The sequence below is a fragment of the Cololabis saira genome, chromosome 22 (assembly GCF_033807715.1).
Source record: "Cololabis saira isolate AMF1-May2022 chromosome 22, fColSai1.1, whole genome shotgun sequence".
In the NCBI taxonomy this organism is placed as follows: Eukaryota; Metazoa; Chordata; class Actinopteri; order Beloniformes; family Belonidae; genus Cololabis; species Cololabis saira.
The window spans coordinates 4,720,691-4,740,296 of record NC_084608.1 but is presented as its reverse complement, the minus strand read 5'-3'; the positions used below and the strand labels follow the sequence as shown (position 1 = coordinate 4,740,296).

At 38.6% G+C, this 19,606-nt stretch overlaps 1 protein-coding gene across 8 annotated transcripts in view; it reads left to right on the top strand.

Moving 5' to 3' along the window:
• Positions 1–19,606, top strand: part of LOC133423701 (microtubule-associated protein 4) — a 153,010-nt gene that overhangs the window by 65,388 nt on the left and 68,016 nt on the right. For 7 of the 8 annotated variants that reach the window (XM_061713996.1, XM_061713994.1, XM_061713997.1 and 4 more), the window contains 3 exons: positions 7,226–7,321; positions 11,454–11,540; positions 16,761–16,949. In XM_061713996.1, the coding sequence (XP_061569980.1) occupies positions 7,226–7,321; positions 11,454–11,540; positions 16,761–16,949 (372 nt within the window). Of the gene's footprint in view, positions 1–5,774; positions 5,871–7,225; positions 7,322–11,453; positions 11,541–16,760; positions 16,950–19,606 lie in introns of those variants that run through there. The other variant, XM_061714000.1, reaches the window with a different exon arrangement.

Below are 19,606 nucleotides of genomic sequence, written 5' to 3'. Positions count from 1 at the left end.
TTTGAAAATCACGTGATCGGGGACTACACTACTGTATTTCTTTTCATGGATTGCTTCACCATGTTGACTTAGTTTTTGATAATCGGATAATGACACTGTTGTTGAGTCATATGTAGTGGTGTTATTTATCTGAGCTTGTGTTTACCAGATCCTGAAGACCATGTCATTTATTTCATTTTATTTGCAATAGTCATTTTCTAATAAGGAAAACATGAGTTAATCCTCTGTGGAGGGAGAGGAGACAGCTGTGAAAGGTCAAGCAGCCATGAGGAGCGACAGTGTAATTAATTACCCTCCAGCAACAATTTGCCAACTGGTTTAAAGGACATGTCTCCCAAAAACATAGATGTTCAAAATGAAACATGTTCATGTGTTGCCTTACAGTTGACCTTATTCCCTGTTTCAAGCTGAGCAGTTGGTTCCTGGTGCAATAAACACAGTGGAGAGTTCAGCACCGCTCTGTTGGAAAAGTGTCCACTTGTGGACTGGACTTAACATGCCTGAGCTTGAAGGATCCCTTAGTTAAAATTATTTCAAACATGAAACAGTAGTGAATACAAAACAATATTAATCAATAATAAATAAATTTAAATAAGAAAACAAAAAAAAACTAAAATATAAAAGTCAGTTAAAATTGCATTGCAGTCTATAAGTGATTAATTGCCACATTTACATAGAATTTACATAGAATTTTCTTTTTTTTTCTTTCATTTTTCATCTTTTATTTGGAAAAGCATTGATTTCACAGATTTACATAGTAAGTATACAAGTAAGTTAACATAACATTGGGATGACATTTTGTAGAACTTCTGATATCCAATTTCCCTCCTGGCTCTTCCCAGAATTTTTTTTGTAAAATATTTACATGGAACATGGAAAGCTTCTCATCTCAAATATGACATAAACTTAAACTTAAACTTAAACTTTATTTATTTGTATAGCGCCATATCATACAATATAAAATGCAACACATGGTGCTTTACATGCAGAATAAAATAACAATAAAAAACACAATTTAAAACATTCCATACGACCCCACCCCCCACGCGTACACACACACTCACTCACACTCATATACATGTGCACACACTCACACGCCCACACACACACACACACACAATAAGTGGACTGGTGACATACATAAAATTACACACAAAGCAGAATGAATAAAGATCGTGCTGTAGATTATATAGTTTAGTTTAGTTTAGTTTATTGTTTTGCACAGTTTTAAAAATTAATATATACAGGAAATATCAATGATAACACTATAGGTGCAGGAAGAGGCAAAAAACCCAATGGGCTTATTTGAAGCCTCCACCGAAGATATTAAAATTTCATGTCAAGATTAACAAACAAAAAACAGAAAGTAAAACTACACAAAAGTGATGGCAAACTAATAATGCAATATATAAATAATAAAGAATAAAGACAAAAAATAAGTGTGTGTGAGTGTGCATGGGATATTGTTTTTACAACTTATATTATAAATATGTCACGATGAGTGAAACACAAAAAAAGCAAAAAAACAAAAAGAACATGGATACATAAACAACAATACATTGGGAAAACAATTACAAAACAGCAGTCAGGTGGTCCTTCAAACGTCTTTTGTAACATTTCAAAGAGGAAGAGCTCTTTGCCAAGTGGGAAAAATCATTCCACAATTTAGTCCCTAAATCTCACCGAACATTGACGTCTGACTGCAAGTGAGAAATTTAGGAGGATGAAGATCTGAGGATTGTCCAGTTGAATAAGAATGAATCTCTGAATTTAATTTAAAGTAAATCTTGAACTGTCCAGGAATATTACCTTCACTTGAATTTAGCTTATAAATAAAAACGCATATCTGAAAAATATTGATATCATCATAAATAGTAAGAATCTGGAGTTTTTGAAATAAAGGAGTAGATGAAGCGAGTGAATCTGATCGAGTTGCAATCCTAACAAAACGTTTCTGTAGAACCAGAATCTTGTGAAGAGTTGTAGGAAAAGTATTTGCCCAAACTATATTACAATATGAGAGATAAGGATAAATTAAACTATAATAAAGTGTAAGGAGACAACTCGTCGTGACAAGATGACTAACGCGCCTTATAATGCCTATGGATTTATTGATTTTTTTGGTAACCCCATCAATTTGTTCTCTCCAACTCAAACTATATAAATATATCACAGGGATCTTCAACCTTTTTTAGCCCAGGGATCCTTGGGTGAGAGAAAAACAGAGCAGGGACCACCGCTTGGAATTCTTATTTGTTCCCTTTTTTTTTAATGTGTCAAATTTTAAGCCTGGCTTATAATAACTTTTGAATGTTTTTTATTCTGCTTATATCACCTTATTAGCCAATTCCTGAAATAAATGGATTTGCCACTCTTTTTGGATGGTCATTTAAATGTTTTAATTTGTAGAAAAAATAACTCCAGTCTTGTTAGTTTATCTAAGACATGATGACAACCATATTTTCAAACATAAAATCCAGAAACTGCCTAAAACCTTAATCGAAACTTAAGTAAGAAAAGTATAGTTGTTGCAAATAGCTGTCCATTCAGGGTCAATGACTGCCATCTCCTTTGGTCTTTTACCTATCCACATCGTTTTTAATCACATCTCCGGAATAAACAACTTGAAAAAATGTTGAAATTCATTGTTGGTGACAAAGGACGGTATAGTGAAAGATATATGAAGCTTGTGAGGGGGCAGTTATGCTGTCTGTTCTGACTTATCGTTTCAACTCTGTTTTCAACATATCTACTTTGATATCATATCATCATGGGCGTCAGTTTGATTTCAGAAGTGCTGGGGACATTTAATACATCACCTGAATACACATGAAATCTTATATTCCAACATCTAGCTATCGAACCGTAAATAGTTAGCGTGTTAACCTTGCTACCTAGTGCACTTTGCTAGCTGGGAAACTAACCACCTGCACCTTTTTAACAGATAATTGTAACGTCTACAGGCTTCGCCCATGTTTAACCGTTACGCAAATACACAAACGCAAACATCACAAATATTGTTTCCAAAATTAAACAACCCACCTACCTGTTAAGGCTCCTGTCGTGTCATAAAGCGTCGGCTCACTCTTCAAGACATTCGCGCACATTCCAGTTCCAGTAGCACCGCGCTCCTGCCCTCGAGTCGAATGTTCACGTGTGTCCATTCTCTCACTGCGTGTGTCGTGTTTTCCAAACTCGGTGTGGAGGGGGGAGGGGTAGCCTGATTATCATCCACTTCCAAATCACTTCTGTTCGAGACTTGCTGAAGGTGTTGCGTCACTAGGAGGGCGAGGCCTGGCTAGGGGAGGGGCGTTCTTGAGCAGCTTCTGAACCAAAATTCAGCTTCTGCACCAAAAGCGGCGTTTGCACTTTCTCTACTTAATTTTTTTTTTTTTAAGTGGTGGGGACAAATCTGCTCGTCAGACAAAGTGGTAGGGACGCGTCCCAGGCGGAAATGACGCGCCTGCATATCATTATCATACAGAATAGTATTAGGGCTAAGCAGGAGAAAAATAATATTTTTGAGGAAGATTTTTTTTTCATTATGCACTTGAGAAAAAAGTCGAAATCTCGCGAAAAAAGTCAAAATTTCGTGAATAAAGTTACGATATTGATTTGAAACACATATGACACTTATGCAGCTGCATAACTTCAGAAAGTCCCCTTAACGTTCCACTCCAAGGATGTAAGTTAGTTAGTTACGGCTGCTGCTGCAGAGCTGTCAGTCACTCTGCTAACTGGATTTGATGGACCAGAGGAGACATTTCCACTTTATTCATGAAATTTCAACTTTATTCTTGAAATTGTATTTCAACATTAAACTTTGGCTTTACAGCTACAAGGTGTAACTTAAGTACTTTGTCATACGGGACACGCGTAAGGCTGTCCAGATCAAGACTTTTTTTTTGGCTAAATCAATCTGAATCAACTTTGTTGCAATAAGTTCAAGGTCGTACAAGAATGTTTTCTGATAAAAACATGATAAAGATAAACTTTTTTCTCAAAATTGTATTTCAACATTAATCTCGACATTTCGACTTTTTTCTCGACATTTTGATTTTTTTCTCGAAGTGCACAATAAAAAAAAATCTCCCCCTCTCAAATATTTTTTTTTCTCCTGCATGGCCCTAATACTCTTCCGTATTATAATGTGTGTGTTTTATTTATTTATTTATTTTTTGATGTGATTTCTAACGGCCCATAAGGTCCAGTAAAGACCATATTCCTGGTTTCCCGGTCTCCTTGACTGCCCTCTGATTTCAGCACGTTGGACAGCAGCCCTGCTCAGCAGGAGAAGCTTCTGCCTGCTCTCCAACCTTTTTGCTTCACTGATTTTTTGACAAAGAGCACCGTCTACCTCAGTGATGCCTCTGCTCCCGCCTGGCTCTTGAGTCTGGAGATTTTTATCTCCACTAATCAGACAAACTGTAATGAAGCTGATGATAGGGAGGCTGCTGCTGCAGCAGCTCTGTGCAGTAACGGGTGACCCTGCCCACGGAGGCGTTTCCTGAGTGCTGTCCAGACAGACATTGTTTACCCGGCCACAGCCTCTGTGTGTCTCGTATATGAAAGCATTTGTGACTCTGGGTAGCATCGTGTCTGTTCTCCTCACCGTCAACCTCTGCTACGCTGCTGGGAGAAGTTGCCGTCGGTGCCTCCCTCCTTCTCCACTCCTCCCCCGTCTCCCTCCTCTCCAGCTTCACCCACCCTCCTGCTGCTCTTCTTTTTCATTTCTCTATGGCCACCATAGTTACATGATGTTATTTTAATTCGAAATGAATTATTCCGAATTAAATAATTCCGAATTAAACAATTTTTCTTCGAGTTTACATGGAAATAGTTAATTCCGAATTGAGGTTTACATGGAAAACACGTTTGATCGGCTCAACAAATTCAAACAATGTATAGTTATCATAGTCTGCACCAATAACCATTTTTAATAAATATAAATGTATTTATATTGTGTGTGTGTGTGTGTGTGTGTGTGTGTGTATATATATATATATATATATATATATATATATATATATATATATATATATATATATATATATATATATATATATATATATATATATATATATATATATATATATGTGTGTGTGTGCACATACCCATATCTACATTATTTATTTAATAATAATTAAATATGTCATCTCCCCTTCACATAAAATATATATAAATGTATATATATATATATATATGTGTGTTTGTGTATATATCTATAAATATATATATATATATATAAATAAAATAAATGATATATGATATATTAAAAATATGATATATATTTTATGTTAAAAATGTAAAAAGACATTTTTGTATTTTATGTAAAAAAAAAAAATATATATATATATATATATATGCATGCCTTATATATTAACAACCATTAATATATATGCAGACAAAAATATAAAAATAAATAAAAAATAATAATTAAATACATTTTATATGTATCTATTCAAGAGATGTTTCTTTACTAACAATTTGATTAAATCAGTCACTTGGTGACCTGGCCTCGCAGGTTTATCCTGGACTTCTTGAGTAGGACTTGAAGGGCGACAGGATGGAGGGATGAAGGGAGGGATGGAGAAAGGGAGGGAGCTGGGGGGGAGCTGGTGGGGGTCCTGGACCCAGACCAGACAGACAGACAGAAACGTCAGCAGGCCAAGCCCAGACTCCCTGCCTGGTGTGCACATGCGTGTGCACATGCGTGTGCGTGGTGACTGCATGTGTGTGACTGAAGGTTCAGTGTTAGTAGCTCAGCCAGCTGAGGCTGCAGACAGACACAGGCAGAGCAGCACTCCACAGCAACTCAGGGTTGGCCTGTTTGGGTGGGACATATCTGCTTTGATGAGGAGCATTAGCAGGTAAGAATGCAGATGTTTCCTTCCTATTCATTCATTTAAAGATGCCCCGTGTATACCAGGCTTGCCCGGTGTACACCAGGGCTGGGGATCCATTAAAATGTCAAGAATCCATTCCGATTCTTAAGATCCACAATCGATTTATCACGATTATCAATGGGGCGGCAGTAGCTAAGGTGGTAGAGCGGGTCGTCCAATGATCGGAAGGTTGGCGTTGGTTCGAATCCCGCTGTCGTAGTGTCCTTGGGCAAGGCACCTTACCCACCTTGCCCCGTGTGAGTGTTCTTGAATGTTTGGTGGTGGTTTGGTGCAATATGGCAGCCACGCTTCCGTCATACTGCAGGGCAGCTGTGGCTACAAACGTAGCTACCAGCACCGGGGAGGATGAATGAATGAATAATGGTCTCAGTGTAGCACTTTGAGATTCATTGAATGTAAAGTGCATTACAAGTTAAATTCATTATTACTATTATTATTATCACGTTTTGATTTGATCCGATTCCGATACTGATTTAGGTTAGTGTTAGCAGCGCGATGCATCAGGACATTTTTGACGCTTTCAGTGTGAATGCAGGGTTAAGATTCAGAATTGATTATCAGGATTTGATTTGATCCGAATCGATTCCGATATTGATTTGAGTTAGTGTTATTAAAACTGTCTTTTGAGCTGTTGCATGAATGATATGACTGTAGTTCTGCAACATATTACTACTAGTATTATATTGAGATTCAACAGCAAGTATTGCAGCTAATGATGCTGTAAGGACCAATCAGCTCCCAGAATGCTGATAGAACTGCTTTCAGAAACATCGTGGGTCAGAATTATCAAACAGATCCAGGGAGGAAACAGAGACGGATGAAATCGGTTTCATTTTTTCCCATTTATGAGAATTAGATTTTTAGCATTTTATGCAAATGTAACCCCAAGACAGTATATAAAGCAAAGAAATATAGACAATTTATGCAATTATAACTGAAAACTTTAATGTTTTCATACCTTTAAACATATTTAAGGGCAAAAACATGGCACTAGTTATGCTCGTGTCCAACAAAACATTCCTTTTTTGGGCATAAACAAAAAAATACCAAAAGTTGTAATGTAATGATGAAAAAAAATCGATCTTTAGACATACAAATCGATTTTTAGGAATTAATATGAGAATCGATTTAGAATGGGAAAATCGCTCTTTTCAACACAGGCCTGGTGTCTACAGTATGTAAGTGTGTGTGTGTTTGTACTGGGTGCAGATGATTTCAATAGCACTGTATCAGTGAATTACAGCAGTACTTTACCTGCAGCTGCAGGTCATCGCTGTGGAGGAAGCATTAATGTTCAGGGATCATGTGTCTCACTGCAGGTGTTAAAGCGCCGTCCGGGGCCCTGGAGCCGCAGGGAGAGGTGCGGCCGCCATCACTGGACCAGCAGCACGCCGCAGATTCACTCTTCCTATCAGGTAGGGAAGTCCAGAACCTCGATTATTTTAGTCTAAATGCAACATAAACAATCCTGTTTCATGTGATGTGGCAATGACTACGTTTACATGCAGTCAAAATTGGGGTTAAGGTCAATGTTCCGGTTACTGAAACATTGGGAATAATCTGTTTCCATGCGTGAGCAAACAGAGTTATCCCTGTTTACATGGTGATTAATCATTTGGGATATCTGGATCAAACCAGCGACGCACGGAGAACGTCATGACACAATTCCCGTCATTTCCACTTCTTCTTCCTGTATCCAAATCCAAAACAACAACAATAACAGCAGCACGGAGGATAATCAACAGCCCAGTAGAAGTGGTTTTGTTTCTCGGCCTGTAGTTCTCCTTTTCCAGCGTCTTCCAGCGGAGCTTGATCTGGTCTGGCGTTCCTACAAATGCTGCTTTGCGCAACTTTTCTCTCACCTTCTTGTAAATCTTCTATCCCGGTACTTTCTACCGTCTACAAATGCAGAAATGTTCATATCCTTCATTACATTTATGAAGTGATTAGTCTCCTCCTGGTCTTGTGTTTCTCCATGTTTATAAGAACTTCCTGGACTCAAAAGACCAGGATTCCTTGCAAAAAGAACATGCGCAGAAAACAGATTCCTGTTCCTTTTGATGGGGAAATTCCGTTAAGCTGGGCATACACTGTACGATATTTTAAATGGTTTGATTCAGCTCCATCTCAAACTGCACGACTAGATTGCTGAGTTCAAAAGTTCACAGCCCACGATTAATGGTCTCACACTGTACGCAGGGATTAAAGTTCTCCGTCTCTGGACGGATTTCCGTCAATTGGAAAATGAGGGGGAAAAAAAAAAAAAAAAAACTTTGCATGTGAGTTTTGTTGTGGTATAGTTAGACTATCCAATGAAATCATGTTAGGCATTAAACTGACGCTGTTGTAAACCAATAAAACTGCCGGAGCCTTGGATTAGCCAATCAGAGCAGAGGAGGCGGTAACTTCGGGATAAGGATTGGCTCTAAGGGCTGGGTCGGTCGGGCTGGGGTGCGAAGCGGGGCTGGGCTCGAGCCGCGGCTGGGGGAGCAGTCGCCCCGTCGCCCTCCCTCCCCGCCGCCGGAGGCTCGGCAGCCCGGCCCGCCTCGCGGGGCCTTCGTCCAGGCGGCGTTCGCGCGTCGTCGGGCGGGGGTCTTTCTGCGGGGCGGTGTCCGGCACCGCGCGGAAGGCGGGCCGGCGGGGGGGATCGGGAACGGCGGATGGCGGCGGCGACTCTGGACGCGCGCCGGGCCCTTCTCGCGGATCTCCCCAGCTGCGGCGCCCGTCGGGGACCCGTTAACGCGGGCCCCCGGCGGGTCCCCTCTCGGGTTGCCACCTTTCAGAAATAAAAATAAGGAACGCTTGATTTCAGCAGCGCAGGCGCCAAAAAAGTCAACATCCCCAAAACGTCTAAACTGCATAGAAATGTATTTATTTTATATGAAAAAAACTAAATGCTTTGATGTAAAGTTTAAAGTGCTTTGATAGCATTGGACTTGCACGACTGTACAGACAGACAACCATACCAGTAACTGAAATAGTCTCCTATGCTATGCTTTTCCACATCAGCCCAGATGTAGAATATTACCTACAGGTGAAGGTTGGAAAATTAGAATATGGTGTAAATTTATTTAAATTTAAAAGGTGAAACTAATATCTAACATAGTCTCAATACATACAAAGCAACACATGTTAAACCTTTATTTGTTATAATTTTGATGGTTGAATTCTTTATTGATTTCATAAAATATTCAAATTTTTTGAGATTTTTTATTTGGGGTTTTCATAAACTGAGCCATAATCACCAAAATTATAACAAATAAAGGCTTGAAGTATCTTACTTTAAATGCAGTGGGAAATAAGATATTTGTTTCACCTTTAGTTGAATTTACTACGAATTAAGTTTTGTGATATATTCAACTTTTCCGACCTTCACCTGTTGATTATGACATCAATAAATAAGAGCATAATATATGTCCGTATTGTTTCAATAGGGAACGCAACTTTTAATTCGCAATTACGTAACATTTCCGCATATCAAGGGATGGGTGGCAAGCCTAGTCGCCTCGGCTGGCGCCTAGCAGCTGACTTAGAACTGGTGCGGACCAGGGGAATCCCACTGTTTAATTAAAACAAAGCATCTCGAAGGCCCACGGGCGGTGTTGACGCGTTTTTGAAAAACCTTTTTCTCAACAATAACATCATCATCTCTTTGTCTGCACTAACACCATCATTGATGGTCCATGAAACAGTCCAGGATGCTTTCATCACCTTGGCCAAAGCCTTGCCAAGTGCAGTGACATCAGAGCAGCTGGTCAACTGGATGAAGAAGTGCAGTTTACCAGGTCGACTCAGATCTAGTAGAACAGGCCTAAGGCTTTAATGACCAATTGATGTGGACAAAAAAAAAGAAGCAAACTAACAATAATAAAACTGCTCAAAATCACCTTCCTCCTATAAAATGCTATTGGTCTCGAGTATTTAAATAGTGTTGGTTAAAAGTCTTATTATACCTTAAATGCTGTATTAGAAAACAGAAGGGCTAATACAGCATTTAACTTTTTTACTTGAAACCTTTGGGAAGCAACCGCATATGAACTGGCGTGAAAAAATTTTTTCAGTCAAAAATATTTTTTTTGCTTTAATCCCTGCTCTACGACCCGATGCTCTGATGCTCCGTCTGCTCACACTATACGTTCATAATCCTCCCGTCTGCTCACACTATACGTTCATAATCCTCCCGTCTGCTCACACTATACGTTCATAATCCTCCCGTCTGCTCACACTATACGATCATAATCCTCCCGTCTGCTCACACTATACGTTCATAATCCTCCCGTCTGCTCACACTATACGATCATAATCCTCCCGTCTGCTCACACTATACGATCATAATCCTCCCGTCTGCTCACACTATACGTTCATAATCCTCCCGTCTGCTCACACTATACGATCATAATCCTCCCGTCTGCTCACACTATACGATCATAATCCTCCCGTCTGCTCACACTATACGTTCATAATCCTCCCGTCTGCTCACACTATACGATCATAATCCTCCCGTCGGACTTCTGTTACTGGAACTGCAACGTCAAAAAGGAGTGGAAGAGGAGGAACCCTGAAGTGGGAGACACTGAAGATGCTCAGCAAAAACAAACGCGCTGCCTTAAGCCTGAATTATGGTTCTGCGTTAAATCGATGGCGTAACCGTACGGTGCAGGTCGCCGCGTCCCCTACGCCGTAGGCTCTGTATTGGTGTAACGCGGAACCATAAATCAGCCTTTAGCAATTTGTGCCATTCTGTGTGGAGATAAATGAAAAAAGATTAGACAACGTCGTGATTGGACAAGCATTTGGCTGGGCAGACGTGGGAAATGCTGGGGTTTTTTCTGCTATTAAAACATGATTTGTAATGTGAATTTGCAACACTTTAAACTACAAATAATAGCTTTTGACGTGACATCAGAGATTGCTCATGCTCTCTGTGAAAGGATGAGTCCAATTGGGTCGTAGCTGCTTCAACTGTGCGATTCCATCACGAGGAGAGACCAGGATTTCAAAGTTTGATTTTCTTGCGAGCTCACGATTTGTGATCGGGAGCTCGTCGTGAGGTGTTAATCTCTCGTCGTGAGGTGTTACTCTCTCGTCATTAGTGGGTCGAAATCCGGCCCGATCCAAAAAATAGTCGCACGACTGGAAAATCGGCTCAAAACGAGCCGACAATCGCACAGTGTCTGCCCGGCTTTATGCTATACACGACCAAATATTCGGGTTAGAAAAGGAGTAACCCAGGGGTCATTTTCTGGTTTTTAAAAACCAGAATATGAGCAATGTTTTTATTGTGTCTTGCCGCTTTTAATGTCGATGTAAAGCACTTTGAATTACCTTGTGTTGAATTGTGCTATATATATATATATAAACTTGCCTTGCCAAATTCCGGTTATTCAAAGGGGTTATTGGTGTTTATTTTAATTATTATAAATTATTATTTGCATATAAGATTTTTTTTCTGCCTTTTTTTTTGTCCATTGTTAATGTCCTCAAACGCATCCCCACTCCTGACTCTTGTTCTTGCCTCTGTCCCTGATCTGTCCCGGGTTCCTGCAGCCTCCATGGCAGGGTTTGCTGATCCCCTGGGCTCTCACAGCAGCCCGGCCCCGCTGATGGACGCTGACCTTCTGGGAGCCTTTTCAGGTACACTCCACATATCTGTCTGACTGTCACACATCAGCTCTGCTTTGTAACAATTGTCATAAATGATAGCACTAATATAGCATTTTCATTTATTCTGACACCACTTATAGCATAACTTTATAAATATGGTTTGGTTTAGGGCTGGGGATCGATTCGATTCCGATTCTTAAGATTCAGAATTGATTATCAGGATCTGATTCGATCCAATATTGATTTGGGTTAGTGTTATTAAAACAGTTTTTTGAGCTGTTGCATGAATTATATGACTGTAATTATGCAACATATGAATACTAGTATTATATTGAGATTCAACAGCAAGTATTACAGGTACAGACAAGGTTTAAAAAAAAAAAAAGAAAAAAAAAAAAAAGATTCAACAGCAGGTATTGAAGCTAATAATGCTGTAAGGACCAATCAGCTCCCAGAATGCTGATAGAACTGCTTTCAGAAACATCATGTGGGTCAGAATTACCAAACAGATCCAGGGAGGAAACAGAGACGGATGAAATCGGTTTTATTTTTTCCCACATTCCGTTTTTATTTTTTCCATTTTGTGTTTTGGTTTTTAATTTTTGAGAATTTGGTTTTTAGCATTTTATGCAAATGTAACACCAAGAAAGTATATAAAGTATAAATATAGACAATTTATGCAATTATAACTGAAAACTTTAATGTTTTCACACTTAAAGGCAAAAAAACATGGCAGTAGTTATTCTGGCGTCAAACAAAACATTGCTTTTTTTGGAAAGTTATTTGTAAGAAATAAATAACTAAGGCATAAATAACTCAAATATTCCTTTCAATATACATTTAAAGTACAAATAAAAGAAAGAAATTGCAACAGCTCAACAGCGCATGTGTGAATTAAATGACGTGACAACTAGGAATAAAGTTCACCGGGCGAAAATGTAATACAGTAATGAAAAATATCGATCTTTAGACGTATTAATTGATTTTTAGGAATTAATGAGAATCGATTTAAAATCAGAAAATCGATTTTTTTTTTCAACACAGGCCTAGTTTGGTTACTTTTTTAATGTAATATATTTCATATGAGAAGTGATGCAAGTGTCAGTCTCAGAGGATGAATCTATATACACCTCATCTAAACCCTTCACCGCTGGTGTGTGATGAAGGTTTTCCTCGCCTGCTACTGCTACGGCTCAGTAAAGTAAAGCAACTGTCCAACTATTCCAACATAGAATCACTTGATCAAAAGCGTGTTCTCCTGGACAAGGGTCTGTCTGAGTCCTCCCTGCTTATCCAGGCCACCTGTGGATATTTTGACAGTTAATGTCTCATACGTGAGAAAATGTTTACTGATGGCTTCATCGATTATGCTTTGAAGTGAAAAATAGTACGTTTATATTTGACACATTTTCCGAAATCACATTTGCCCCCTTGGCCTTAACTGCATCCTTTGGAGTTAAACCTCCTGATATCTCCATCACCAAACATTGTTCAGATCTCATTTGCCTCCTTATTTGCACGACATGTTATACTTCTGCACGACATCTTTGAATGATGTCTCTACAATAATGTACGGCTCCAAGGAGGCCTGGCTTTTCTTTTGATAGATTTTGACCCAACTCCATTCATTTCTATACAATTTAACTTTTTCGTGACACTCGTAAATAATGTGTGACAGATTGCTCCCAAAAGTAATTTCACATCAATGTATAATTTCTGGGGGGTTTTCTCAAAATTGTGGCCCATGAAAAGTGCCAAAATTCTGCATCACCAGAACGTCCAGCTCTCTAGCGCCACCTACAGTTGCTGTGACCGACTCACAGACCCCCAGATATAGTTCATGGTTCACACTGCAAAAACTCAAAATCTTAACAAGAATATTGGTCTTATTTCTAGTTAAAATGTCTCATTTTTAGTCAAAAAAATCTCATTACACTTAAAACAAGAGTCATTTCCAGAAAAATAGCTTATTTGACAATTTTCACCTGTTTCAAGTAAATTTTCACTTGAAATAAGTAGAAAAATCTGCCAGTGGGACAAGATTTATCTTCTTATTACAAGCAAAAAAATCTTGTTCCACTGGCAGATTTTTCTACTTATTTTAAGTGAAAATCTACTTGAAACAGGTGAAAATTGTTGTTTTTTCCAGTGATGAGTCTTGTTTTAAGTGTAATGAGATTTTTTTTTAACTAAAAATGAGACATTTTAACTAGAAATAAGACAAATATTCTTGTTAAGATTTTGAGTTTTTGCAGTGCAGGCACAGAAATAACTTTTTTAATTAGTAAACGTTTGTGTTAATGCCTTTTTCGTATATTTTGTCTGCGCATCTGCCTGTGTTCAGGGGGAACTGATGTCGATTTTTTTTTTTTTAATCTGAAATTTATAGCCGATTATGCTTTGAAGTGAAAAATAGTACATTTATATTCGACACATTTTCCAAAATCACATTTGCCCCCTTGGCCTTAACTGCATTCTTTGGAGTTAAACCTGATATCTCCATCACCAAACATTGTTCAGATGCCATCTCATTTGCCTCCTTAATTGCACAACATCTTATACTTTCTGAGGTGGAAGGATGAGTGCCCTCCTACACCTACTCTACACTACCTAGAGGAGAATCTACTTTAATGAAATCTAGTGATGGGGCAGCAGCTGTAGGTCGCATGCAGAGCTGAAGCTCTTACTTGTGTGGTATTTGTTGCTACTCAGCATTGACACACACACATTGTCCACGGTTACATGATGTTTTTTCAATTCAGAATTAATTATTCCGAATTAAATAATTCAGAATTATACTATTTTCCTTCAAGTTTACATGGAAATAGTAATTCTGAATTGAGGTTTACATGGAAAACACGTTTGATGGTCTTTCTCCAATTCCTCTCCAGGTCTGGGGGTTGGGAAGGTTCTGATTGGATAGGGGGGGACCGGAAGTTAAACTACCAGAAGAAAAATAAACTTAGCCGCTACAACTTTGATGTTTCCTGTTTCCATCATTTTAATGATTTCCAGGTCCTCCAAGCTATTTATTAAATAAATGGTCTCTGATCTTGACCAGCGTTTACTGCGTGCTGCCATCTTGAAACTTTGTTTGGAAAACCAGCCCAGTGGAATATAAGCGTCATGGAGACAGACGGGCGAGGGAACGAGCAGAAAGAAAGACCGGAATTAATTTAAAGAGGAATGAGTGTATACGTGATCGTGGAAATATTCTATTCAGATTTAAAATCTGAATAAACCAGCGACTTACTTCGGAATTAAGTTTAATTCAGAATGGCCATTTTCATTCAGAATTAGGTGTTTACATGGTCATTTTTACTCATTTTAAATTGGATTTAATTTTAATTCTGAATTAAAGAGGAATTAAACTTCCCATGTAAACGCACTCACTGAGAGCGATGAGGCTGAGTTCTGCCCGTCACCATGCCAACCTCTTACCATAGCCAGCTCTGACTGTTGCCCTAACGAGACCTGTCATCTGGGCCATTACTGCTCCAAGCTGGAGCCCACACACACACACACACACACACACACACACACACACACACACACACACACACACACACACACACACACACACACACACAAGTACAACCCCTGTGAAAAACAGACATAGCTGAGACTTACCATCACCATTGCTCACAAATGTGCTCTCATGCAGGAAACAATCTGAAACAGCCTCACTGACGTTTACTGTATGTGGGTAACTCATTTATGTACTATTATTCTTGACACACTCACTCTCTATGATACGACGGAGTATTAGGGCCAAACTAAGACCAAAACAAATTTGGAAATTACGAGAATAAAGTCTTAAAATTACGAGAATAAAGTCATAATTTTGCGAGAATAAAGTCGCAATAAAATAAAGTCGTAATATTACGAGAATAAAGTCGTAATATTACGAGAATAAAGTCGTAACATTACGAGAATAAAGTCGTAACATTTCGAGAATAAAGTGGTAATTTATAACAAAGTCGTAATATTATGAGAATAAAGTCGTAATATTATGAGAATATAATTTATGAGAACTCTAACAGGAAGAGCTTCTTCTCCCTGTGTTAAAATGAGGAATATTGAGCATCTTGTGAAGTTATATTTATATATTCATAATATATTTAATATTACGACTTTATTCACGTAATATTACGAATTTATTCTCAAAATATTAGGCTACGACTTTATTTTCGCAACATTATGACTTTATTCTGGTAATTTTACTACTTTATTCTCATATTATTATGACTTTATTTTCGTAATTTTCATTTGTTTTTTTTGTCTTAGTTTGGCCCTAATACTCCGTCGTACTATGAGGATTTCATGCAGAGCCTGGGAGTTTCTACCTCCCTTGGAGTCTTTTCCTCTTGATTTAATCTAGCTTTGTCCCTCATTTTTTCTGCTACCCTGTGTGTGGACTTTGCCATTCGCTACTTTCATCCTCTCATTCCCAGTCTGCTGTTTTAGGCAAGGCAAGTTTATTTGTACAGGACTGTCTCAGAAAATTAGAATATTGTGATTTTCTGTAATGCAATTACAAAAACAAAAATGTCATACATTCTGGATTCATTACAAATCAACTGAAATATTGCAAGCCTTTTATTATTTTAATATTGCTGATCATGGTTTACAGCTTAAGAAAACTCAAATATCCTATCTCAAAAAATTAGAATATTCTGGGAATCTTAATCTTAAACTGTAAGCCATAATCAGCAATATTAAAATAATAAAAGGCTTGCAATATTTCAGTTGATTTGTAATGAATCCAGAATGTATGACATTTTTGTTTTTTTAATTGCATTAAAGAAAATAAAGAACTTTATCACAATATTCTAATTTTCTGAGACAGTCCTGTGTAGCACAATTCAACACAAGGTAAATCAAAGTGCTTTACATCAACATTAAAAGCGGCAAGACACAATTAAACAGTAAATAATAAATAAAATGATAAGAAAAGAGGTAAAATAATAAAAAGTAGTTAGTGTTAAAAAGTAAGGGCAGTAGAGTACAGCAGGTAAAACTCATTCTTACAATGGCAAGAATTACGTTTCTATACGGTCAAAACGTACAAAGACCGGGTCAAATACAGTATTACAAAAGTAATCTGTAACAATTCGTACGGTGAATTAAACCAATTTGACAATTCTACGTCACAATACCTGTTTGCAGGTCTTCTGTTTTAGGATACTAGGAATGTCAGCATCGGTGAGCATCTCCAGTGATTCCACCTTGTCTTGCTTTTCCTTGCAGGCTGCTCCCAGCCGGATGGGATGGGGATGGGTGGGGAGGTGGGAGTCGCCCCCCTCCAAGCAGACAAGCCCCCCAGCATGGCAGAGATCCACCACCCCGGCCCCCCGGCCGGGTCAGACGCCTGTAAGGAGCACCGGCCCATGCAGCCCGAGCCCCAGCCTCCTCGTAGCCCTCTGGATCTGTCTGCAGGTAAAAGACACTCATGAAGCCACACCTCCCACTGAGCTCTTAAACCAGCCTCTCTTCCTGCCTTAAAGGGGACCTATTCTGAAAACCAGGTTTTCTCTTGCTTTAACATATATAAAGTGGTCTCCCCTCAGCCTGCCAACTCAGAGAAGGAGGAAAGCAACCAAATTCTGCAGTGTCTGTACAGCCGCCCGGATGAGCCGTCCAGTGTGATGTGGATCTACGAGCCAATAAGATTCTGCACATTTTTGTTACGTAACCAAAATGCAAACCTCGCCCACAACTATAAAACAGTGTAACTGCATGAGCGTCCGACTATCGTAGCACTGCGTGACATCGGACACTCTCTGTCCATCTCCCTCCAGCAGCTGCCACTTTATTGAGGTTTTTGTAGTGAAATGAGGAGGAATCATAGAGATAACTTCTCATTTCAACTAACTGGATCAGCCGTTCCTCATCCATGACTGTTTCCTACAGCGCTTTCAACCGGCTTTCAACGCAAGCGACAGGAAGAAAATAGAAGCAGGACGTCCGACAATTGTTCAGCTCAAAACGGCGCTTCGTCGCTGCGGCCAGTTAGGACAGTCCAATAGAAAATAAATAAATGGAATTGATTTTGTCGCTGACGCTCGCTCACATCGCATGCAGTTATGACACGGTGTAAAGGCCGATTTATGGTTCCGCGTTACACCAACGCAGAACCTACGGCGTAGAGTCTGCATCGATTTAATGCCGGCCGGAGCTTCCACCATTTTTCCGTAGCGGTGTATCGCATCATTCAGGCAGCCAATCAGCACAAAGCCTCATTATCATAGCCCCGCCCACTCAGAATCCTGCATAGATGATGAGGTTAGAAACGGTAAAGATAAAGACATGGCTCAGAGGCTGAATTTCTAATTTATATAGAAAAAACAATCAAAAGCTTGTTTTTAAGACATTCAAGGCCTGTTTAAAATAGACATTAAATGCCACAATAGGTCCCCTTTAACTTTGGATACGCATTCACTACATGGAGCTGCCCAGTTAGGCTCGCCACCCGTCCCTGAAACGTCCCGTGAGCTTGATATGGTATGATATGGGACATATATTAAAAAGAAAAACCCCAAATAAAAAATCTCAAAAAATTTGAATATTTTATGAAATCAATAAACAATTCAATCATCAAAATTATAACAAATAAAGGTTTAACATATCTTGCTTTGCATGTAATGAGACTAACTTTTACACCATATTCTTCACCTGTAGCTATATTCTAAATCTTGGCTGATGTGGACGTACACACGTAACATAGGAGGATATTTCAGTTGCTATATGGTTGGCTGTCTGTACAGTTATGCAAGTTCAATGCTATTAAAGCACTTTAAATCAAAGCATTTTGTTTTTTCATATTAAATAAATACATTTCTATGCAGTTTAGAAATTTTGGGGATGTTCTCTTTTTTTTTTGGTGCCTGCGCTGCTGAAATCGGGGCGTCCCTTATTTCTATTTCTGAAAGGTGACAACCCTATGCCCAGTACAACTTTCATCCCTTCACTGGTTTCTGCTGGTCCACAAAAACACAGGGCCTTGTTTAATTCCTAGTGTAGTTCTGAAGTTTCCACACATTTTGGATTTAATTTTTTTTTTTAACTTCACTTTCAAATAAAGAATAGCAACACAATAAGTGTCTTAAAGTAAGTTTTCTCCTTCAAAATCTGTTTTAGTGTCAGCATACTAACATTTGTGAATTAAATTTCAATTTGAAATAAGCACATTTTAAAGTGTTTTCTAGGTGTTACAGTTGAAGTTTAAAAGTCAACTCTTAATCCAACTGTCAACATTTCCATTTTTATCGGAATAGCTTCATTAAAAAGCACATGCACGATAGGCTGATGTCATATAAAGTAAAACTTAACAGTAGGCTGTTAAGCCTTATATCACAACGATTAATTTTCACAGCAAACCCTGTTTTAGCATAATTAGCTAATCCGGCTCTGCTTTTTATCTTTCAGAACTTGTAGGTCTGTAGTCTTTTGTTGGCAAGTCCAGAGCATTCTTTCTTATACTTTTTACAGAGTTCACAGTGGCCTTATTTCACATAAAGTTCTTCAGACATCAACGTTTTCTTTCACTTCCTGAATTCTCTGAGCATCAGTTACTAGGGGTGTAACGATACACTAATCTCACGATACGGTACGATACACGATACTGAGGTCACGATAACAATATGATATTATAGCAGTATTTTTTTTAACAACCTTGAATGAGGAACATATGACTGGAAAAAATTGGTCTTTTATTTGACAGACACAAAATACAAAACAATACTGTGCATTTGCCCTATTGTTACAGTTTGTAATGCTTTATAACTGTTTAAGTTTTAAAGAGAAAGCCAGGCCAACCATTTTCCACAAACCGAACTAAAAGTAAATGTCCATCCATCCATCCATCCATCCATTATATATACCCGCTTTATCCCTTGCGGGGTCACGGGGGGAGCCTATCCCAGCTCATTTCAGGTGAGACAAAAAAGTAAAAGTAAATGTCAGGTTTACATTATGCATCTTCAGTTTCATACAAGTACAAATATTTTGCCACAAACTGAATAGTTTCTCTCATGTATGATTTGACTTTTTTCTTTTCCAGAAATTTAACAACTAAAACTAAATAAATAAATAAA